Source organism: Prionailurus bengalensis, chromosome C1, assembly GCF_016509475.1.
Source record: "Prionailurus bengalensis isolate Pbe53 chromosome C1, Fcat_Pben_1.1_paternal_pri, whole genome shotgun sequence".
NCBI lineage: Eukaryota > Metazoa > Chordata > Mammalia > Carnivora > Felidae > Prionailurus > Prionailurus bengalensis.
The window spans coordinates 21,381,858-21,402,157 of NC_057345.1; the positions used below are offsets into that span (position 1 = coordinate 21,381,858).

Genomic DNA, 20,300 nt, shown 5'->3' on the forward strand with positions numbered 1-20,300 from the left:
CATTTGAGCCCAACTCTCTGTTTCTGCTCAGGTCATGATCTCATGGTTTATGAGACTGACCCCTTCATCGGACTCTGTGCAGACAACATGAAGCCTGCTTGGGAGTCTCTCTTTCCCTCTCTCTGCCCCTCCCCCCTCAAAATAAATAAATAAACATTTAAAAAAAGGAAGAAGAAGCCTATGAAGTATGACGTGCTACGGCTTGAGTGAGGGAGCAGGTAGTTTAAATACCAGGGCATAGTGTCAGGGTACTCCTGAAACCAGAAATTCCAAACTAATTTGATTGGTTATCTTCCTCTCCCAACCTCCACTACCTCCAAAAAACACCAAGATCTCCAACTCTGACATACTTTCCTAGTGGGCTACATGACTCAAAGAAAAAGGTATTTTCTTTAGGACACACAATCATAAAACTATAACCAGCAACCTATACCCAGTGTTCTGGCAAACAAAGGGAAACTACCTTGTTTGGGCTCTCATGGAAAACAGAATGGAGCCATAAGGCCATTTTTAATTCCATAACTAGTTTAAACAGAAACAATGGAGTACACAAATGTGACTCCAAGTCTGTATTTCTTAATATATTTATTTTGAGGGAGAGAGAGAAAGAAAGTGCAAGTGGGGGAGGGCAGAGACAGGAAAGAGTGAGAATCCCAAGCAGGCTCCGCACAGTCCGATGCTTAGCTGACTAAACCACCCAGGCTTTTTTTTCATCATTACATTTTCATCATTAAAAAATTCTAAAGGGATGATTTCTAGATTCTTGAATATACTTTTTTTTGTATGATTTTTTTCATCTGTCAGTTTCTCTTTCTATTGCAGTTTTGTAAACAATGCAATTGAATTTTCTTCCTGTCATAGTAAGAAACCTGAATCACTGAATCCAAGAATGCTACAGAGAGTAGTGGCTTCATTAGATCTGTCAGCTGCAGACATCACAGATTTATGCATACATTCTACACCTGAAAAATTTACATCTGATGAATTTAGGTCATCATTAAATTTGGTCTGTAACTCATTTTGCACAAGGTTTTACTCATGGCAAACAGGGGTGGGTGGTATGCTTCAAAGAATATGGGAGTAGGGGCGCCTGGGTGGCTCAGTCGGTTGAGCGTCTGGCTTCGGCTCAGGTCATGATCTCACGGTTTGTGAGTTCGAGCCCTGCATCCGGCTCTGTGCTGACAGCTCAGAGCCTGGAGCCTGTTTCAGATTCTGTGTCTTCCTGTCTCTCTCTGCTCCTCCCCTGCTCATGCTCTGTCTCTGTCTCTCTCTCTCCCTCTCTCTCAAAAATAAATCAACATTTAAAAAAAATTTTTTTTAAAGAATATGGGAGTAGAAGGTATTGTTTGGGTAATCCAAATCCACTCACTTTCACATGTATTACTGCTCCAAATATCGAGGAAATATATCCTTGAGTAGTTTCAGACTGATTTTCATGTGGGAAATAATGCATTTTTATAGGAACATAGGTTTAGGGAGAATTGTTTTCTTTTGTGTACTTATGTATATGCTGGACTTGATTTTGACTCTAGCCATGATCTCACAGTTTGTGGGATGGAGCCTCACATCTGGCTCCACACTATCAGTGCAGAGCCTACTTGGGATCCCTCTGTCTCCCTTTTTCTCTGCCCCTCTGCTCGCTCATGCTCTCTCTCAAAATAAATTTAAAAACATTTAAAAAGCGCATTAAATATAAATGGACTAAACACTCTAAAGGACAACAATTGTCAAACTAGATAGAAAAACAAAATCAAGGCAAAAGTTTTATTAGATTGACACAGGGAATTTCATAATGATAAAAGGGTATTTTAATAGAAAGATATAACTCTAAATTTCTATATATCCAATAACATGGCTTTAAAGTATAGGGGCTCAGGGTGCCTGGGTGGCTCAGTTGGTTCCGTTACTTTGGCTCAGGTCACAATCTTGCGGTTTGTGGGTTCGAGCCCTGCATCAGGGCTCTTTGCTGACAGCTTGGGGCCTGGAGCATGCTTCAGATTCTGTCTCCCTCTCTCTGCCCATCCCCCACTTGCGCTCTGTCTCTCTGTGTCAAAAATAAACGTTAAGGGGCGCCTGGGTGGCGCAGTCGGTTAAGCGTCCGACTTCAGCCAGGTCACGATCTCGCGGTCCGGGAGTTCGAGCCCCGCGTCAGACTCTGGGCTGATGGCTCGGAGCCTGGAGCCTGTTTCCGATTCTGTGTCTCCCTCTCTCTCTGCCCCTCCCCCGTTCATGCTCTGTCTCTCTCTGTCCCAAAAATAAATAAACGTTGAAAAAAAAAAAAAAAAAACAAACAAACGTTAAAAAAATTAAAATAAATAAAGTATAGGGGCTCCTGGGTGGCTCAGTCATTTGAGTATCCGACTTCAGCTCAGGTCATGATCTCACAGTTTTGTGAGTTCAAGCCCTGCATCGGGCTCTCTGCCCCTCCCCCGCTCTTGCTTTCAAAATAAATAAACATTTAAGAATATAAATAAATAAAAATTTTATAAAACAAGGGCACCTGGCTGGCTCAGTCAGAGGAACATGTGACTCTTAATCTCGGGGTTGTTACTTCTAGCCCCACATTGGGCATAGAGATTACTTAAAAATAAAATCATATTTTTAATTTATGTTTTTTAATTGTTTTTAAATGTTTATCTTAAAGAGACAGTGTGTGAATAGGAGAGGGGAAGAGAGAGAGGGAGACACAGAATCCAAAGCAGGCTCAACGCTCCAAGCTGTCAACACAGAGCCTGACAGGGCTCGAACTCACGAACCGTAAGATAATGACCCGAGCCAAAGTTGGATGCTTAACTGACTGAGCCATCCAGGCGCCTCAGAAGTAAAATATTAACATATATGTATATGAAAAAAAAAATTAATAGAACTAGAAAGTGAAAGAGACAAATCCATTTTCCTAAGTAGAGATGTTAACATTCCTGTCTCAGTAATTTTTGGAACAAGCTGACAAATCAGAAAGGATATTAATGATTTAGATAATATGATTAAACAACTTGACTTAATGGCATACATAAAACACTACGCTCAACTGCATAAGATACCATGTTTCCAAAGTGCACATGGAACACAATATAAATCTGGGAAAAAAAAACTGCAAACTTTTTCATTGTTTATTTTTAATTTAAACTATATCTGAAACTAAGATGCAAAGGAAAGACCCTTACAGTTCTTCTGTAGGAATACTTATGCTTAAGTAGGAAACACTGAATGATGTTAGGATTTTCTACTTGTTTTTCTTCAACAAAGAATTAGGTTACATACAGAGCAGGTCTGCCTGTCTCTTTGAACATGCATACCATTTCCAGATAATAATCTGGGATTGGGTTTAACAAACCTGGCTGATCATAGGAATCACCTGTGAAGATTTTTTAAAAATAGATTTCTGGGTTCCACCACCTGGAGATTCTGTATTTTGAAAAGGTAACTGGGCTGATACCAAGTATTTGAATGGATTTAGAAGTTACTGTAATGATGCTGTACTTGTCATATGGAGGGGAGGAGTGTGGAGAATATAAGAATATATGAAAATGTTATAAGAATGAATGAATTTGGGATAATAATTAGGTCAGGGCTGGGTGGTTCAGTGGCTGAACCCCCCCACTGCATAAGGCAAGAGGCATATATGCTTCTAAAAGTTTTATAGACATGAAAAGCAAGCACATTTGTATAAAATATCAAAGAAAAAGAGCTGTTCTCTCTCATTTTTTAATTTATTTTTTTATTTGAAAAAACAATTGAATGTTTGTTTATTTTGAGAGAGAGTACAAGCAGGGGAGGGGCAGAGAGAGAGGGAGAGAGAATCTCAAGCAGGCCCAATGCAGGGCTCAAACTCATGAACCATGAGATCATGACCTGAGCTGAAATCAAGAGTCAGACACTTAACCAACTGAGCCAACCAGGTGCCCCTTTCTCTGCTGTTCATATTCAGTGACCATATTCGGTAACTTTCTTTACACAAAGAAAGAGGAGGGCTATTCTTAGCAGTAGATGTGATGGCAGACATATTTGTTTTTATTATAGCTATTGGTATTTTCCACACACACTGTACTTTTGAATATAAACTGAACTTGTCTTGAGTTCATATGGCCAGCAGACATGACTATGTTGGAAGATATCCTGATTTTACTGTTTCGAATATATAAGAGAAAGGGGACACATAAATCCATTGTATATAAGGAAGAATTCAAAGGGATGAACTAAGTTCTACCTCTGAAAGTGGTTAGACACCTGGCAAGATAGACAGTAAGCCAGATTGGCTGTTTCATTCAAGGACTTGTCTGTGAATCCACTCTCACCTAAAATTTTCCTGAAGATTTCTGGCTGCTTTTCCTTGTAAAAAATAGCACCTAGCACTCACGTCTTCTTTCATATTGTTAGTTGTTTTGTTTTTTGAGTTTTTATATTATCTTCCTTAGTGCTTTTAATCAAACAAGCATTTTCCTGTGTGTCATTTGGAGCTGAGTGAAGTTCATTCAGTAGGTGGGTCAGCAGGACATTTCAAGTTTCAGTCTCTCCTTGCCTCTAGCAAGTAAGGAGACTATGAACAGCTTATGGTACTTAGCTCCATTTCTGAAAGTGTTATCATTAACATATGTTAAATATTATATTGTATGGTATATCTGAAATGTCTTGAGGTCTCATTGACATCTCATGATTGGGAGAATACGGTCTTAAAGCATTGGCTCTTCAAAGCATCACCACGTGGGGTGCCTGGGTGTCTCAGTCAGTTAAGTGTCCAGCTTTGGCTCGGGTCACGATCTCACGGTTCGTGGGTTTGAATCCCACGTTGGGCTCTGTGCTGATAGTTCAGAGCCTGGAGCCTGCTTCGGATTCTGTATATACCTCTTTCTCTGCACCTTCCCCACTCGTGCTCTGTCTCTCGCTCTCTCACTCTCTCAAAAAAAAAAAAACATTAAAGAAGCAACACTAGAGGCGCCTGGGTGGCTCAGTTGGTTAAGTGTCCCACTTTGGCTCAGGTCATGATGTCACCATTTGTGGGTTCGAGTCCCGCATCAGGCTCTGTGCTGACAGCTCAGAGCCTGAAGCCTGCTTCAGATTCTGTGTCTCCCTCTCTCTCTCTGCCCCTCCCCCGCTCACACTCTCAGAAATAAATAAGCACTTTTATAAATAAATAAATAAGCAAGCAAGCAACACATGTATTTGCCCATGTGCCACCTCTGGGGCTCCATCCCAGGCACCACTGGGGGAATTTCTGTCACAGGAGATGTTCTGATGTCCGTGGCAAGTAAACTTATAAAAATATGGTCCAGCGTTAGAACAATGAGATGCTCTTGCATATCATGGAAGTAATTAAAGTAGTAGAGACTCAGGATGTGTTCGAGTAAATCCTGTACCTGAAGAAAAGAGGCTCTGTCCTCTCCTCTCAATCTGTTGCACTTCAGTAACCAGGACCCTGTTTTGCCTGTCATCAATACACAGTCAAATAATGCATCTAGCAGTCACTGCTGCACTCTAAACATGACAATTGTGTAAAGTCTGACTTTCATCAGCAGGCTTCCCTAAGACTCCTGTTTATCAACCAAAAAAGATTGAATTTTGCAAGTGTTTCTTAACAAAAAATTAGTGCTTGTTGATTATGTATTTTCTTTCATGAAAAAATATCTACATTATTAAAGGAAATAATTTTTGAAGTGCATATGTTATGCCCGTTTATCCTCCCCAAGAAGAGCGTTATTTGCTTCAGATGTGAAATTGTGTACAATAAACATGTTAACTTATTACATGTGATAATATACTGTGTGGTCCTTGATGTATTTCTGTAAAGTAAAGGTTCCACTTTAATTTCAGGATGGTTATTCCACATGACTCTTTTTTTCTTCTCCTCTAGACTTCTCCAGAGAACCCTGGGACAGTAGGTGGAGTGCAAAGCTGTATTGTGTTGCCTTCCTGCTTTTTTTGTTGCTTTCCTGCTTTTATTTTTTTATATTATTATTATTATTCTTGGCCCAGTCTTGGCTGCTCCTTTTTCTGCCACTAAAGCTAACTAACTAAAACCCTGCATGTGTGGTCATTATGAGAAACTCATGGCCATTCGTTTCAGTCCTGCACATACACCATGTCAGTTATGTTTCTTGTCATATCCTTAAGATCAGGATTGTCCCTAAAGCAATATTGTCATAGGCAAACTGGAATCTCACCTCTGATTTCCAAAAAGATTTCATTTAAAAAGAATTTTTTTTTAAGTTTATTTATTTATTTTGAGAGAGAGAGAGAAAGAGAGAGAGAGCACGAGCACGAGCAGGGCAGGGACAGAGAGAAAGGGAGAAGATTCCAAGCAGGCTCCAAACTGTCAGTGCGGAGCCTAGTGTCGGACTCGAGCTCACAAACTGTGAGATCGTGACCTGAGCTGAAACCAAGAGTTGGACACTTAACTGACTGAGCCACCCAGGAGCCCCAAGATATTTCTTTTTTCTTTTTTTTTTTTTTTTTTCATGTTCATTTATTTTGAGAGGGGTGCAGAGAGAGAAAGGGAAAGAGAGAATCCCAAGCAGGCCCCATGCTTTCGGTGTGGAGCCCAATGCGGCGCTCAACCCCTCAAACTGTAAAATCATGACCTAAGCCGAAATCAGGAGTCGGAGGCTTAACCAACTGAGCCACCCAAGTACCCCCAAAAAGATTTCATTTTCAAGCACTCTCTCTGTAATGCTCCAGGCCCCGTCCAGCGCTCCAAACCTAGGGTCTTGTGAAGGAAGAAAATAATCTGAAAAACAGATACAAGTAAGGTGTTAACACTTACTGTGTTACCCCCTCTGAACTGTTAATGTCCTGAGAGAGGAGGGCAGAGGGAGTGAAGTGTTTAGTAGAAGTAGAGAATGATGACTCCCTCACTAAAGATGGAACCCCCTGCTTCAGTGACACAGGAGGCAGTAATGTTAGCTGGGGAGGGCCTCCCCCACGCCAAGAGGATGACAATGGCAACAGCAATAGGCCGCGCTGGGGCCAGATCTCATGCATATTGAAAAGACATCCACATTTGTGTGTTTGTGTGTGTGTGCGCACGCATGTGTGAGTACGCACGCCTGTAGAGGTTTTGAGCTGGTTATGATCATCTCATTGAATTTTTGTCCTAAAATGATGTCAGCTTGGTTTGGTTGTTTTTCCCTGTTAGTTATTTATCTGTTACGGATTTTGATGTTTGGTGTCCATGTGATGATGTCCAGGAATCTGTCTGCATGATTGTTTATCATTGCTCTGATCTTTTCCAACTACCACAGGAAGAGAGGGGAAGGGACCTTATAGAGATTATCCTGAAATAATAAATTGGCTGTTCCTTTCCCTGTGTGCCTTTCATCGTATCACAGAAGAAGCAGGCCAGCCCACCAAAGACCCAGGCATGGTCATGGACAGTGTGGAAGCAGGAGACATGACGCCTCCCACCAAAAGGAAGAGCAAGTTCTCAGGCTTTGGCAAAATCTTCAAGCCCTGGAAATGGCGGAAAAAAAAAAGTAGTGATAAATTCAAAGAGACATCAGAAGGTGAGATATTAAGATTTAAATATATGTTCTGAGTTAAAGAGTTTCTTATTTTAGAAGTACCTAACTTTTTCATTCTCTCCCCAAGCTATTAAAACCCCCTATTTGAAGAAGGAATTCAAGCTTTTAGAAATAAAACCCAGCGGTCACTCACTAAGCCTTATATACTGTAGCCTCATCCCCAGATTGCTATTTTAATGGCTTAAAGTTTATCAAGTGATGAATAAGGATAGTTCCTTTTGGAAATGCTGCTTTCCCAATAACACAGGATATGAAATAAATTAAGTTTAAATTTGAAGTTAGTTTTCCTGTTCTTTCTTTCCAGAAGATAGAAAATTGAACCACATTATTCTTGTGTCTGTCAAGTTAGAATGCTTAACGTTCACCTTTAACTGACACATTGCTGAGTGTTTTCCAATTTAATGTTAGTTTTAGAGCGGAAAATATCTATGCGAAAACCGAGAGAAGAGCTGGTTAAAAGAGGGGTTCTTTTGGAAGACTCTGAGCAGGGTGAGTTTGTAAATAAACTACATATGTCTGTCTCTGTACACTTGTTGTTTGATCCTGACTAGGTATTTGAATTTTCTTTTTGTTATTGATATTGTTGGGAGGGAGAAGAGATTCTTTAAAACTGTTCATGCATCTGGAATTTTTTTTTTTTAATTTCTATAAAAAGAGAAAAAACAACTCAGTGAAAGAATCTCCAGAAGCACTGGACAGTTCGCTAAAGAATACATACAAATGGGGCACCTGGCTGCCTCAGCCAGTGGAGCATGCAACTCATGATCTCAGGATCGAGTTCCACCCTCATGTTGAGCATAGAGATTACTTAAAAAAATTTTTTTAATAGTTTAGCCTAAACTACCTATCCGTGAAACCTGGAGGTATGCATACCTATGTGCCAGCATGTCCAGAACTTGGTATATACTCAACAAAAACATGTATACATGGGTATCAGGAGACATATACATACAAATATGCTTGTAGCAGCAATATTTACTAACAATAGAACAAAATTGGAAAGAATCCAAATGTCTACTGATAATAAAACATAAAAACAATTTGTGGGGGCGCCTGGGTGGCTCAGTCGGTTAAGTGTCTGACTCTTGATTTCAGCTTAGGTCATGATCTCATGATACCTGAGATTGAGCCCTGTGTTGGGCTTTGTGGTGACAGGGCAGAGCCTGCTTGAGATTCTCTCCCTGTCCCCCTCTTTCTGCCCCTCCCCTGCTTGTGCTTCCTCTCTCTCTCTCAAAATGGATAAACATTAAAAAAAAAGAATATCCAATAGAAGAAAAGATGGTTTCTTCAACAAATGGTGTTGGGAAAACTGGACAGCTACATGAAAGCTGGACAGCTACAGAAACTGGACCACTTCCTTACACTATACATAAAAATAAATTCAAAATGGATCAAAGACCAGGGGGCGCCTGGGTGGCTCAGTCAGTTGAACATCCAGCTCTTGATTTCAGCTCAGGTCATAATCCCAGCTTTGTGGGATCAAGCCCCATGTCAGGCCTTGCAGTGAGTGTGGAGCTTACTTGGGATTCTCTCTCCCTCTGCCCCTCTTCCTGCTCATGTGCTCACCCTCTGTCTCTAAATTTAAAAAAATTAGAAAAAAAAATTAAATAAAAAAAATGGAATAAAGACCTAAATGTGAGACCTGTAACCATAAAATTCCTAGAAGGGAATATAGGCAGTAATCTCTTTGGCATCTCCTATAGAAATATTTTTCTAAATATGTCTCCTTTGGCAAGGGAAACAAAAGCAAAATTAAACTATCGGTACTCCACAAAAATAAAAAGCTTTTGCATGTTAAAGGAAACCGTCAACAAAACAAAAAGATAACGCGCTAAATGGGAGAAGATATTTGCAAATGATATATTCAGTAAAGGGTCAATATCCGATGAAATATGTAAAAAACTTCTACAACTCAACACCAAAAAAACAAATAACCCAGTTAAAAAATAGGCAGAAGACATGTATAGACATTTTTCCAAAGAAGACATACAGATGGCCAACAGATACAAGAAGATACTCAGCATCACTAATCATCAGGGAAATGCAAATCAAAACCACAATGAAATAGATACCACGGCATACCTATCAGAATAGCTAGAATCAAAAACAAGAAATAACAGGTGTTGGCAACGATGTGGAGGAAAAGGAACTCTCATACACTGTTGGTGGGAATATAAACTGGTGCAGCCACTATGGAATACAGTATGGATGTTCCTCAAAAAAATAAAGATAGAATTACCATATGACCCAGTAATTCGTCTACTAGGTATTTACCCAAAGAAAACGAAAACACCATTTCAGAAAGATACATATGCACCTCCATATCTATTGCAGCGTTATTTATAATAGCCAAGGTATAGAAACAAATGTCCACCCATTAATGAATGAATAAAGTATACACACACATACAATGGAGTATTAGCCATTAAAAACAAATGAAATCCTGCCATTTGCAGCAATGTGGATGGAGCTAAGGATATAATGCTAAGTGAAATAAGTTAGAGAAAGACATACCATATGATCTCACTCCTATGTGGAATTTAAGAAACAAATGAACAAAGGAAAAAGACACACCAAAAACAGACTCTTAAATATAGAGAATAAATTGGTGGTTGCCAGAGGGGAGGTAGGGGGTTAGGTCAGTGAAATAGGTGATGGGGCTTAAAGAATACACTTATCACGATGAGTAGAGTATAGAATTGTTGAGTCATTATATTGTACACATGAAACTAACACTGGATGTTATTTAACTTGAATTTAAAAATACATTAAAAAAATTTTTTTAAAGAACTTTCAGGGGCGCCTGGATGGCTGAGTGGGTTGAGCATCCATCCGACTTTGGCTCAGGTCATGATCTCACAGTTCTCACATAAGTTCGACCAACCCACGTTGGGCTCTTTGCTGTCAGCACAGAGCCCACCTCACATCCTCTGCCCCCTCTCTCTGCTCCTCCCTCACTCACAGTGTGCCCTCTCTTTCTAACTCTCAAAAATAAGTGTATTTATTTAAAAAATAAAAGAGGGGTGCCTGGGTGGCTCAGTCGGTTAAGTATCTGATTTTGGCTCAGGTCATGATCTCATGATTCATGAATTCAAGTCCCGCTTGGTTGGGGTGAGCCCCTGCCCTGCTTCGGCTGAACCCACAAGTCACGCTTGGGCTGAGCCCTGCTTCTCTCTCTCTCTCTCTCTCTCTCTCTCTCTCTCTTTCTTCCTCTCTCCCCCTCTGCACCTTGTCAGATTCTCTCTGTCTCTCTGCCCCTCACTCATTTGTGTCCTATGAATGAATGAATGAATGAATGAATGAATGAATGAAATTTAAAGTAGACAATCCTAAATAAATAACTTGAGAGATAACTGACCACTTTTGCATATATTTTCCTAGCACATGCTGAGTAGAAACCAATTAATAATGTATCTTAACCTTTCACTGTATGGTTTTCAAAAGTAGCAGTCTTTTTTGGCTTTGAAATGAGTCCTTGGTTTATAATCTAGAAATCCTATTTTTGTTAAGGCTGGGCTGTATTAACATAGTGGCAATTTACTACATTTGCGTAGTTGTCATCTTGCTACCTTGCCTGTTTTATTTTTTTATTTTTTAATGTTTATTTATTTTTGAGAGAGAGAGTGCGAACAGGGGAGGGGCCGAGAGAGAGGGAGACACAAGATATGAAGCAGGCTTCAGGCTCTAAGCTGTCAGCACAGAGCCCGACGTGGGGCTCAAACTCAAGAACGGTGAGATCATGACCTGAGCCAAAGTCAAATACTTAACCGACTGAGCCACCCAGGCACCCTGCTACCTTGCCTGTTTTAAAATAGTTGTCAGAATACTTTAGCTTGAGAAATATATTTTCATTTAGCACTCATTTGCTGTAGACTCTTCACTACTTTCAGCCCAAGCTCTACCTCTTACTGACACTGCATAGATAATGGTTCTGTTTAGTCTAGTAGAAAGTGGTGGGTTGGGTGAAGGAGACTAGTCTCTGAGAACTTATTTCTATTACTACTATAAAAATCCAAATAATCTAGATCTGAATCATACACTCAAACAGGAAAGGGGAGAAAAGAGATAGGAAACGTTAGAAATCACCAGCTCTTCTCCCTGTCTGATCACACCAGTCCATCAGTCTTGCTCTTTTCTTTTTGACCTTGCAGGTGGTGAGGATCCAGGGAAATTGAGCCATGCCATGTTAAAGAATGGCCATACCACCCCCATAGGGAGTACCACATCTTCTAGTTCAGTCCAAGCAGGTGAAGAGTCAGGAAGAATCACAAGTCTTAGGAAACCTGTTCCAGAAGAGGACCCAAAGAAGCGACTAGGTAAGAAACTCAATTTTTGAGTGTAAGAGCCATGGATCAATCATTCTTGTTTAACTCAGGGTTTTGCTAGAGCCAGGGGGGAGATAAAATCCAGAGGGAATTCTTTTCTCCTTTAGCAGTTCCTCAGCTAGTTGCAACTGTAAGTGGAATTTTCCCTTTCTCATTCTTGCATTCACAAAATACCTAATTTGTAATTCTCAAGGACGGAAGAGAATGTTAAGTGTCAGATACCCGTAGGACTTTTTTGCGCTATACATTCCTCCTCTCCCACCTGTGGGATTCTGTGCCTCCTCCAGTTGCCCGGCCCTTGTGTGAAGAATCAGTCCCATACGGGCCTCTCTTACTTTGAGATTGTGACTGAGAGAAAGTGTCCTATACTTTAAGTATGTTGAGGTTGGGGAACTTTGCCTGTAAACGAATCTACACGTTAAATAATGAAGGAAGTTGACCACAAGTCTATAGATGTGTTAGCTTTTTTCAGTCTATCTTGTTATTCTTTTTTCTCTTTTAAATCATATCTGTCATTATTACACAGGCTCGACTGGAAGCCAGACTAATTCCGAAGCAGAGTCCGTTCCTGAGAATGTACCCAAACAGCCTTTACTTCCCCCTAAAAGACCCTTGTCCTCTTCTCACGAAGCAAACGAAGGGCAAGCAAAGGATGCCACTTCCTCTGGCGGCGCGGCAAGGTCCATCTCCTCCACCTCTGCTGCCGCCTCCACCTCAGCACCTGCCGCCACCACTCCTGCCACCAACCCAGCAAAAACTGTTAGTTCCTCTGTCCCCCCCTCCCCAGCGCCCAGGACTCTGCCTGCCACTCCTGCCAGCACTAACACTACTGCCACCCCGAGCCTCACTCATACGGTCCCTGCCAAGCAGCCCCCTATCCCTCCCCCTAAACCAGCTCACAGAAATAGCAACCCTGTCATTGGTAAGTAAGTCTTGAGGTTTCCATTGCTCGGGTTTGGTTTGGTTTGATTTTGGATGGTTGTTTTATTGGAAAACTGGTATAATATTGATTTGGTCTATGAGAGAGTTCTCCATGTCATGTCCCTTTGGATGCCCTCGATATGGAGAAAAGTCTTGAAAATGAGGCAGATAACTAGGAATGAAAACAGACAGGGAGCAGATATCACTAAAACTAAGCTCCAGTTTGGTCAGGAGTGGTGGGGAGTATCTATTTTCCTAAAACAGTATTTCTGAAATACGGTTGATAGTTGGGGGACTGGATGTGAGCACCACAACAGGTTCTGACCTGCGTGGAGAAAAGGGTTGTTTTTGATTTTTTTTTTTTAACCTACTTTAAACCACCAGCATCTGCCTTTAGCATGAGCCCAACAGATAAAAAGGTGATTGTATAGATGCCTGTGTAACTTATGATTCAGTGTCTGGCATGATACCTTCATGCAAACTGCAAAAGATATTATTCAAAGTGTCTTGATAAAATCATGTTTTTATCTTGGGAAGAGTCAAGAATGCTACTCTTAGTAAAATAAGTGGCAGAAGAAAGAAAACTTGGAAGATAACCAGCACACTTACCAGTTTAGTAAATTTTTTTTTAAGTTTATTATTTATTTTGAGAGAGAAAGAGCTGGAGAGGGGCAGAGAAAGAGGGAGAAACGATCCCAAGCAGGCTCCGTGCTGTCAGTACAGAGCCCAAAACGAGGCTCAGTCTCCTAAATTGTGAGATCAAGACCTGAGCCGAAATCGAGAGTACTGAGCCACGCAGGTGCCCCAATTTAGTACATTTTCTTATATTTACCTGAAGTCCTGTTTAGGTCTGCTTTTCTGTACATAATTGCGGACCTTCTTAGAGGAAATTATGAGAAGGGGAGGAGAGGAAAGAGGTAGTTTTTCAGGAAAAATAATACAAGGCTTAGTACTGCTTGAAGTTCTTGTTCGTGATTGAAGGGAGGAATAAAGTACGCTCGTTAAACAGTTAATACCGCCAACTTGTGTGGGTTGACAAGAACCCTGAAAAACAGGCTTAGAATTCATTGTGAGTATGACAGGTTGGAGTAGCTTGATTACAGAAAGGACGGTGGTTATTATTGTTATCACCAACCTAGATGGACAGTCTGTGTTGACTTATCTCTGAGGAACTTGAGCTGCTTTCATATACTTGGCTGTCAGAGCCTCCTTGTGAAGTAGGAAGCCGATTTTATCTATTATATGGTTAGGGCAATTATAACATGAAGAACTTGTGACTCACTCAGGGTTGCAGTTAATGAGAAATAGAAACCAAACATAGGCTTTTCAGCTCTTGAGCCCAGACTTCTGTCCTGTACACCGATATTCTCAAACTGCTGTCTAGACAAGCTCTCTTCTCAATCAACGTAGAGGACTTGTGAAACACAGATTGCTGGGCCCTGCCCTTAGAGTTTCTGAATCAGTAAGTCTAGGGTGGGCCTGAGAATTTGCGTTTCTAATAAGTTCCCAGATGATGCTGATGCTACATATATGGGGACCACACATTGAGAACTACTGCTCTAAAGCAGTAATACTTCACTCTTTTCGGGGTAAAACAATTATAAAAAATAATAATATGTGTACTGTAACCTGGGCTGAACCTTAGAGGCCATGCTTGGCCTAAGGTGAATAGCCCAAAGCAATAGGCCTTGTGACTAGGGGATCAGCATCAGTGCTGAGTGGTCCTCAGCAGAAGGAGAAAAATAGGAGAGTTTTTATAAGTTGTTATTAAGGCTAAATAGCTATGATTTAAAGGATTACCCTTTATTCTGAAATTATGACCTTCCTAATTCTTTGATGTTAAAAAGCCATTTCTTTCATGAAAGGATTCTGTTCACAAATGGTTTGCTTAGTATTAAGTCTTGGAAATATTAAAAATTGACAACCTGAGGTTGGTTGAGATTTTCATTTTAGTTTTATTGGTTCATGAGATCCAAACATTTGGAAACTACTGCTTTAGACATTGCTATGTCTACTGACAGGCATAACAGTGTTAGGACTAAGAACTAATTAGGACAGAGGGAGGACCATCATAAATAGCTGAACAGATGAAGGGAATTCGTAACCCCTCCAATGAGCATTCTGGCATCTTCCCCTCAAAACTACAACCAAGTGTCCTTGCAAGGATAAATATAAGACAGTTCACTTCCTTAACATTTTGAGGTATGTGTGAGTATATATATATATATATTCCTTAAATCACCAAAGATAATTTACCTTATCAATTCAAACAGTAAAATAATCAAATTTGGTCCCGTCGGGTGTAGATTTTGTTGCAAATGGAATTTATAACTGCTATTTTTAGAGAGGCAACAAAAGTCCAGTCTACCCAAAAATAATCTCTTTCATTGAAGCTAAAATTAATATTTTTTTAAATTTTAATATTTAAAAGTAATATTTTTTGTGTGTGTATGCAATGTTTTTCTAGAAAGTCTTTTAAAAATTTAAGGGATGCCTGGGTAGCTCAGTCGGTTAAGCGTCCAATTTTTGGTTTCCACTCAGGTCATGATCTCACGGTTCTTGTTTTTGAGCCCCATGTCACTCTCCACACTGACAGTGTGGAGCCTGCTTGGGACTCTAATCCCTCTCTCTCAAAAATAAATAAACATTTTTTTTTTAATTTACTTAAGATATATAACACTGTATGTTATTTATACTGGAATTAAATTTTTAAGTGCATTTGGGCATTTATAATATATAAAAAGCTAAAGGTTATTAAAATAATATAAAGCTAGGGGCGCTGGGTGGCTCAGTCAGTTGGGCATCTGACTTCGGCTCAGGTCATGATCTCACAGTTCATGGGTTCGAGCCCTGCGTCGGGCTCTGTGCTGACAGCTCGGAGCCTACTTCGGATTCTGTGTCTCCCTCTCTTTCCCCTTTCCCCTCTCATGCTCTGTCTCTCTCTGTCTCTCAAAGATGAATAAACGTTAAGAAAAAAAAAATTTTTTTTTAATAATATAAAGCTAATTTATTCACAATAAATTATGATTATCTCACATATTTAAATTATTTTCATAATTTAGCCTATGGGCAAGTAGGTATGCCTAATAAAATGTATATATGGTTAAAACTGAAAAAAAAATTACTTATGATAAATGACATTAAAACATTATCAAATTAGCTAGCTTTTTACTTTAAATGCTACCAGTAGAGTGGGACTTAGGGCAAGTAAATTTTTATTTCAGGGGACCTTGAGGTGTTGCTCTCTAGGTAAGACATCTGGAACCATTTGAAAACAAGTGGTGTGACCAAAATTAGGGTTTTGAGTGAAGGATGAGGGGTTGGTGATCAAGAGACCTACTATTTAATTACTTTGCAGGATTAGCTCCTGCGTGATATGATGATCCATTTCTTAAAGGCCATTTGGAGCCCTCCAAAGGGACTTTGCTGACTCAAAACCTCAGTCATTGTGGGCTTGGGGGAATCACATAGGGGTGGGTGCATACTGACCTGATACAAGGTAGGAGCCTCTAATCTCATAAACGTGTATCGAGGATCCACTGTGTGCCAAGCACTATGCCCACCTCTGTGGATATGCTGATGGAAACAAGGAACCTATAGTAGAGTGGGGAGTGCAGATGAAGGTTCGGGTGTAAAGGATAAGAGGTATGGACAGTAATAAGAATCACAAAGATAGTGGGATCTAGAGGATGGAGTCTAATGATAAAACCTGGGAACTAGCTGAGCCCCTGCCTGTGTGTTGTCTGATCTTGGCAGGTCACCTAATTCCTGTGGCTTCAGCTTTTCCTTCTGTAAAATGGTAAAGATAATCTCCCGTGTAAGGAGAATCTGAAGTTAAGGATAGCAGAGCACTTTGATTTTCTCAAAGACCTTTGTATTTGCTATAAAAAGTCAGGATGTCATTACTGCTAATTTTATAATGCAGAGCTGGGATATCTAGATGTTATTATTTATCAAGCTGTGGTAACAATGCCTGATAGTGTTTGGGGTTTTTGGTTTTTTTTTTTAGGGCTACCTTCATGTCTAAATTTTTTAATGGCATTCTGTTAGACAAAAAAACTTACCCACATTCTTTATCTCTTTATATTAACTTTATCTACCTCAAGTCATAAAAAGTTGTCATGTTAGAGCAAAGAAGTAAGAATTACTTTTCACCAGAGTATTAAGGTAGTGGTCTTCCTGCATGCCTGTACATTTATTAGGCTTCCTAGATACCTAAATACAAATTTCGTTTCGGCACGCGATATCTAGGATGTGGCAAAGTCAAGAAATGGATTGGTTTGCCTAAAAGCTGAGAGTAAGCTCAGTTCTAATCTAGGCCTTAGGCTGGCCCCTCATTGTGAAGCCATCTTAAATTGAGGTGTTATTCTCTCTTTTCCAGCTGAACTGTCCCAGGCAATAAACAGCGGTACATTGTTATCAAAACCATCCCCACCTTTACCACCAAAGAGAGGCATTCCGTCAGCCTTGGTACCCACCTTGGAGTCTCCTGCCACCGCCACCGCCACGAAAGCACCATCTGATCAGAGAGAAAAGAGCACATGCTCTGTGGGCTCTGAACCACTGTTGATGATCCCACCTCTCTCTCCGTCCCCACCGCTGCCTACTCATACACCTCCTGAACCCCCACGGTCCCCTCCATTCCCTGCTAAGACTTTTCAAGTTGTGCCAGAAATTGAGTTACCACCGTCCTTAGACCTACCCCAGGAGGTTTCCCAGCAAGAAGATCAGAAAAAGGAAGTGCCTAAGAGAATGTTGGACCACAGCTTTGGAGAGCCCCATGTACCCTGTAGGCTGCCTCCACTCCCACTGCATATCCGAATCCAGCAGGCCCTGACCAGCCCGCTTCCCATGACTCCTCCCTTGGAGGGCTCTCACAGAGCTCACTCCTTGCTCTTTGAGTACAGTGACAACTTTTCTGAGGACAGCAGCACCCTAGGTCGGACCAGGTCACTTCCCATCACTATTGAAATGCTGAAAGTGTGAGTGCCTTTAAAGCTTGCCTTTTGTTTCCTCCTCTTTACTCTAGGTAGCCCTTCTTGGGGAAAATTACTTATAAAAAGAAAATGTGAATAAATTTAAAGTAAGAATACTCAACAAATAAGACATGTTCTAAAGTTTGGACATTATTTACTCTGCTGATTTCTATAACATTGTTTCCACAGCAGTCACAAACATCTGTACTTGAAAATTAAAACCACTTTATTTTTTGTACATGATACAAGGGAGGCAGTGTAACAGGGTACTTAAGGAGCATTGGTGTTGGAGTAAAATAGCTCTGGGTTCAAATCCCACCTCCACCTCTTCCTGGCTTGTAGTAGTGTACGTTCCTTAACTTTTCTGCTCTTGAGCTGTCTACCCATAAACGGAGTAATCCCCACCCATAGGCTTGTGAGGATGAAATTCGACAAATCTGAAAGTCTGGGACCTGGCACCTGAACTCGGTGGAGCGGGACAGAGAGCAGTCTGGAGAAAAAGAAGGGAGCTCTGGGGGCGCCTGGGTGGCGCAGTCGGTTAAGCGTCCGACTTCAGCCAGGTCACGATCTCGCGGTGCGTGAGTTCGAGCCCCGCGTCAGGCTCTGGGCTGATGGCTCAGAGCCTGGAGCCTGTTTCCGATTCTGTGTCTCCCTCTCTCTCTCTGCCCCTCCCCCATTCATGCTCTGTCTCTCTCTGTCCCAAAAATAAATAAACGTTGAAAAAAAAAAATTAAAAAAAAAAAAAAAAAAAAAGAAGGGAGCTCTGAAAGATAGCTCAGTGTTCCAGCCTCATAGACTGGACCTGGCCATTGTATTCTTTCCCTCATCTGTCCCCGACACCTTGCCTTTTTAAAATTCCAACGATGTGTGACTAAAGGTTAACATTTTTTGGCCATTTGGAGATTTGCCTTGCTAGCTAAAAGAATTGTCACAGAGCTGTTGCGGCATACTGCTAATTAGTTGCTTTGCCATAATCTTTGTACCTGCGGGTATAATTTTTTTACTTCCTGGAAAGAGACCGTTTAGGAGTTCAAGATAGACTAAGTCAGTTTTATGCCTGCACAATAGAAAGGAGAGAAGTTAGTTTTCATCTTTGCTTCTTTGGATTAGATTATCATCTTGTCCCACTCCATTGTTAAACTAAGGGAAATAAATGGGTTAATGTCTTTATTGCATATCTTCCATGAGCCAGATACAGTGTTAGATGCTCTGTGGTCTTCTCACTTAATCAGCCCAAAACAGACTTGAATCTCACATGTAGATCATTAGGGCCCTGTGTGCCAAACACTAATACAGTCTAGAATTCATCTGTTTGTCACAACAAGCCTCGGAGGTAAGTATCATTCACATTTACAGAAAAGCTAAATAACTTACAAGCTATGAATAAGTTGTAGAGCTAGGATTTAAACCCAGAGCCTTTTAGATAAATAGCTGCTAAAAAGTTTCTTAGCAAGATGGTTAAACTTAAGGGAAGGAATAAATTTTTTTCATTTGTGGAGTTTTCCATAGTTATTCAGTACTTTGCCATGCAAATCAGTTACCTGTTATGTTTCTGAAAAGAAAACATAATTATATTCATTTGTTAGTCCAGACGATGAAGAGGAGGAGGAGCAGACCCCCCCATCTGCATTCACTGAAGATGTGGCATCTACCTCAGTTGTTCCCAAACTGCCACGGTGTCTGCAGGAAGAGGAGGAAGAGAAGGAGAGTGACTCTGATTCAGAAGGTCCCATTCAGTACCGAGATGAAGAGGATGAAGAGGAGAGCCATCATAGTAAGAAAGGGAAAAGCACAGGAGAGAATTATTTTACCGATAAAGCTGCTCTTAGCAAATACAAGACGAATGAAATAGGCACTCTCTCCCATCAGGTCATCTGGTAACTGATACTGGAGGCCATTGTGAAGGAGCCTTGTCCCTGCTGTTCCCACTGTTCTAACAAGGCAGTGAGAGGGAGCCAAGTAGATTGAGTCATGCAGGTTTTTATTTGTTTGTGATTGAAAAATTATTTACCTTGATGGTATTAAAGAATTAGCAGAAGAAAGTTGGTATTTGAGCTGCATTGAAAAGACATAGTGATCCTCTGCTTTAGTCTCATGAACTTACTGTGTCCATGGGGCAAAGAAAAAAATCCATGTTCATGTACGCAAATCTGCAGATAATGGAATCCTGATTCCTAAAAATGAGAAGGCAGCTTTAAGAATAGGAATCTTGGGGGTGCCTGGGTGACTCCTCAGACATTCGACTTTGGCTCAGGTCATGATCTCACGGTTCATAGGTTTGAGCCCTGCATCAGGCTCTGTGCTGACAGCTCAGAGCCTGGAGCCTGCTTTGGATACTGTGTCTCCTTCTCTCTCTGCCCGTCCCCTACTTTTAATGCTTTAAATAAGCATTAAAAAAAACTTAAAAAGAATAGGAATCTTGGGGTGCCAGGCTGGCTCAGCCCGTGGAGCATATGACTGTTGATCTCAAGATCATGAGTTCAAGCCCCATTTTGGATGTAGAGCTTACTTTAAAAAAAAAAAAAAAAAAAAAAAAAGAATGGGAATCTTAGGTGTGTTAATGC

At 40.7% G+C, this 20,300-nt stretch overlaps 1 protein-coding gene across 10 annotated transcripts in view; it reads left to right on the forward strand.

The window, feature by feature from the left end:
* LOC122480177 (mediator of RNA polymerase II transcription subunit 18) overlaps nt 1–20,300 on the forward strand; it is a 135,599-nt gene that overhangs the window by 99,663 nt on the left and 15,636 nt on the right. For 5 of the 10 annotated variants that reach the window (XM_043574220.1, XM_043574221.1, XM_043574223.1 and 2 more), the window contains 7 exons: nt 5,849–5,872; nt 7,323–7,496; nt 7,923–8,003; nt 11,666–11,830; nt 12,366–12,761; nt 17,142–17,742; nt 19,323–19,510. In XM_043574220.1, the coding sequence (XP_043430155.1) occupies nt 5,849–5,872; nt 7,323–7,496; nt 7,923–8,003; nt 11,666–11,830; nt 12,366–12,761; nt 17,142–17,742; nt 19,323–19,510 (1,629 nt within the window). Of the gene's footprint in view, nt 1–5,848; nt 5,877–7,322; nt 7,497–7,922; nt 8,004–11,665; nt 11,831–12,365; nt 12,762–17,141; nt 17,743–19,322; nt 19,511–20,300 lie in introns of all 10 variants that reach the window. The other 5 variants (XM_043574224.1, XM_043574227.1, XM_043574228.1 and 2 more) reach the window with 2 other exon arrangements.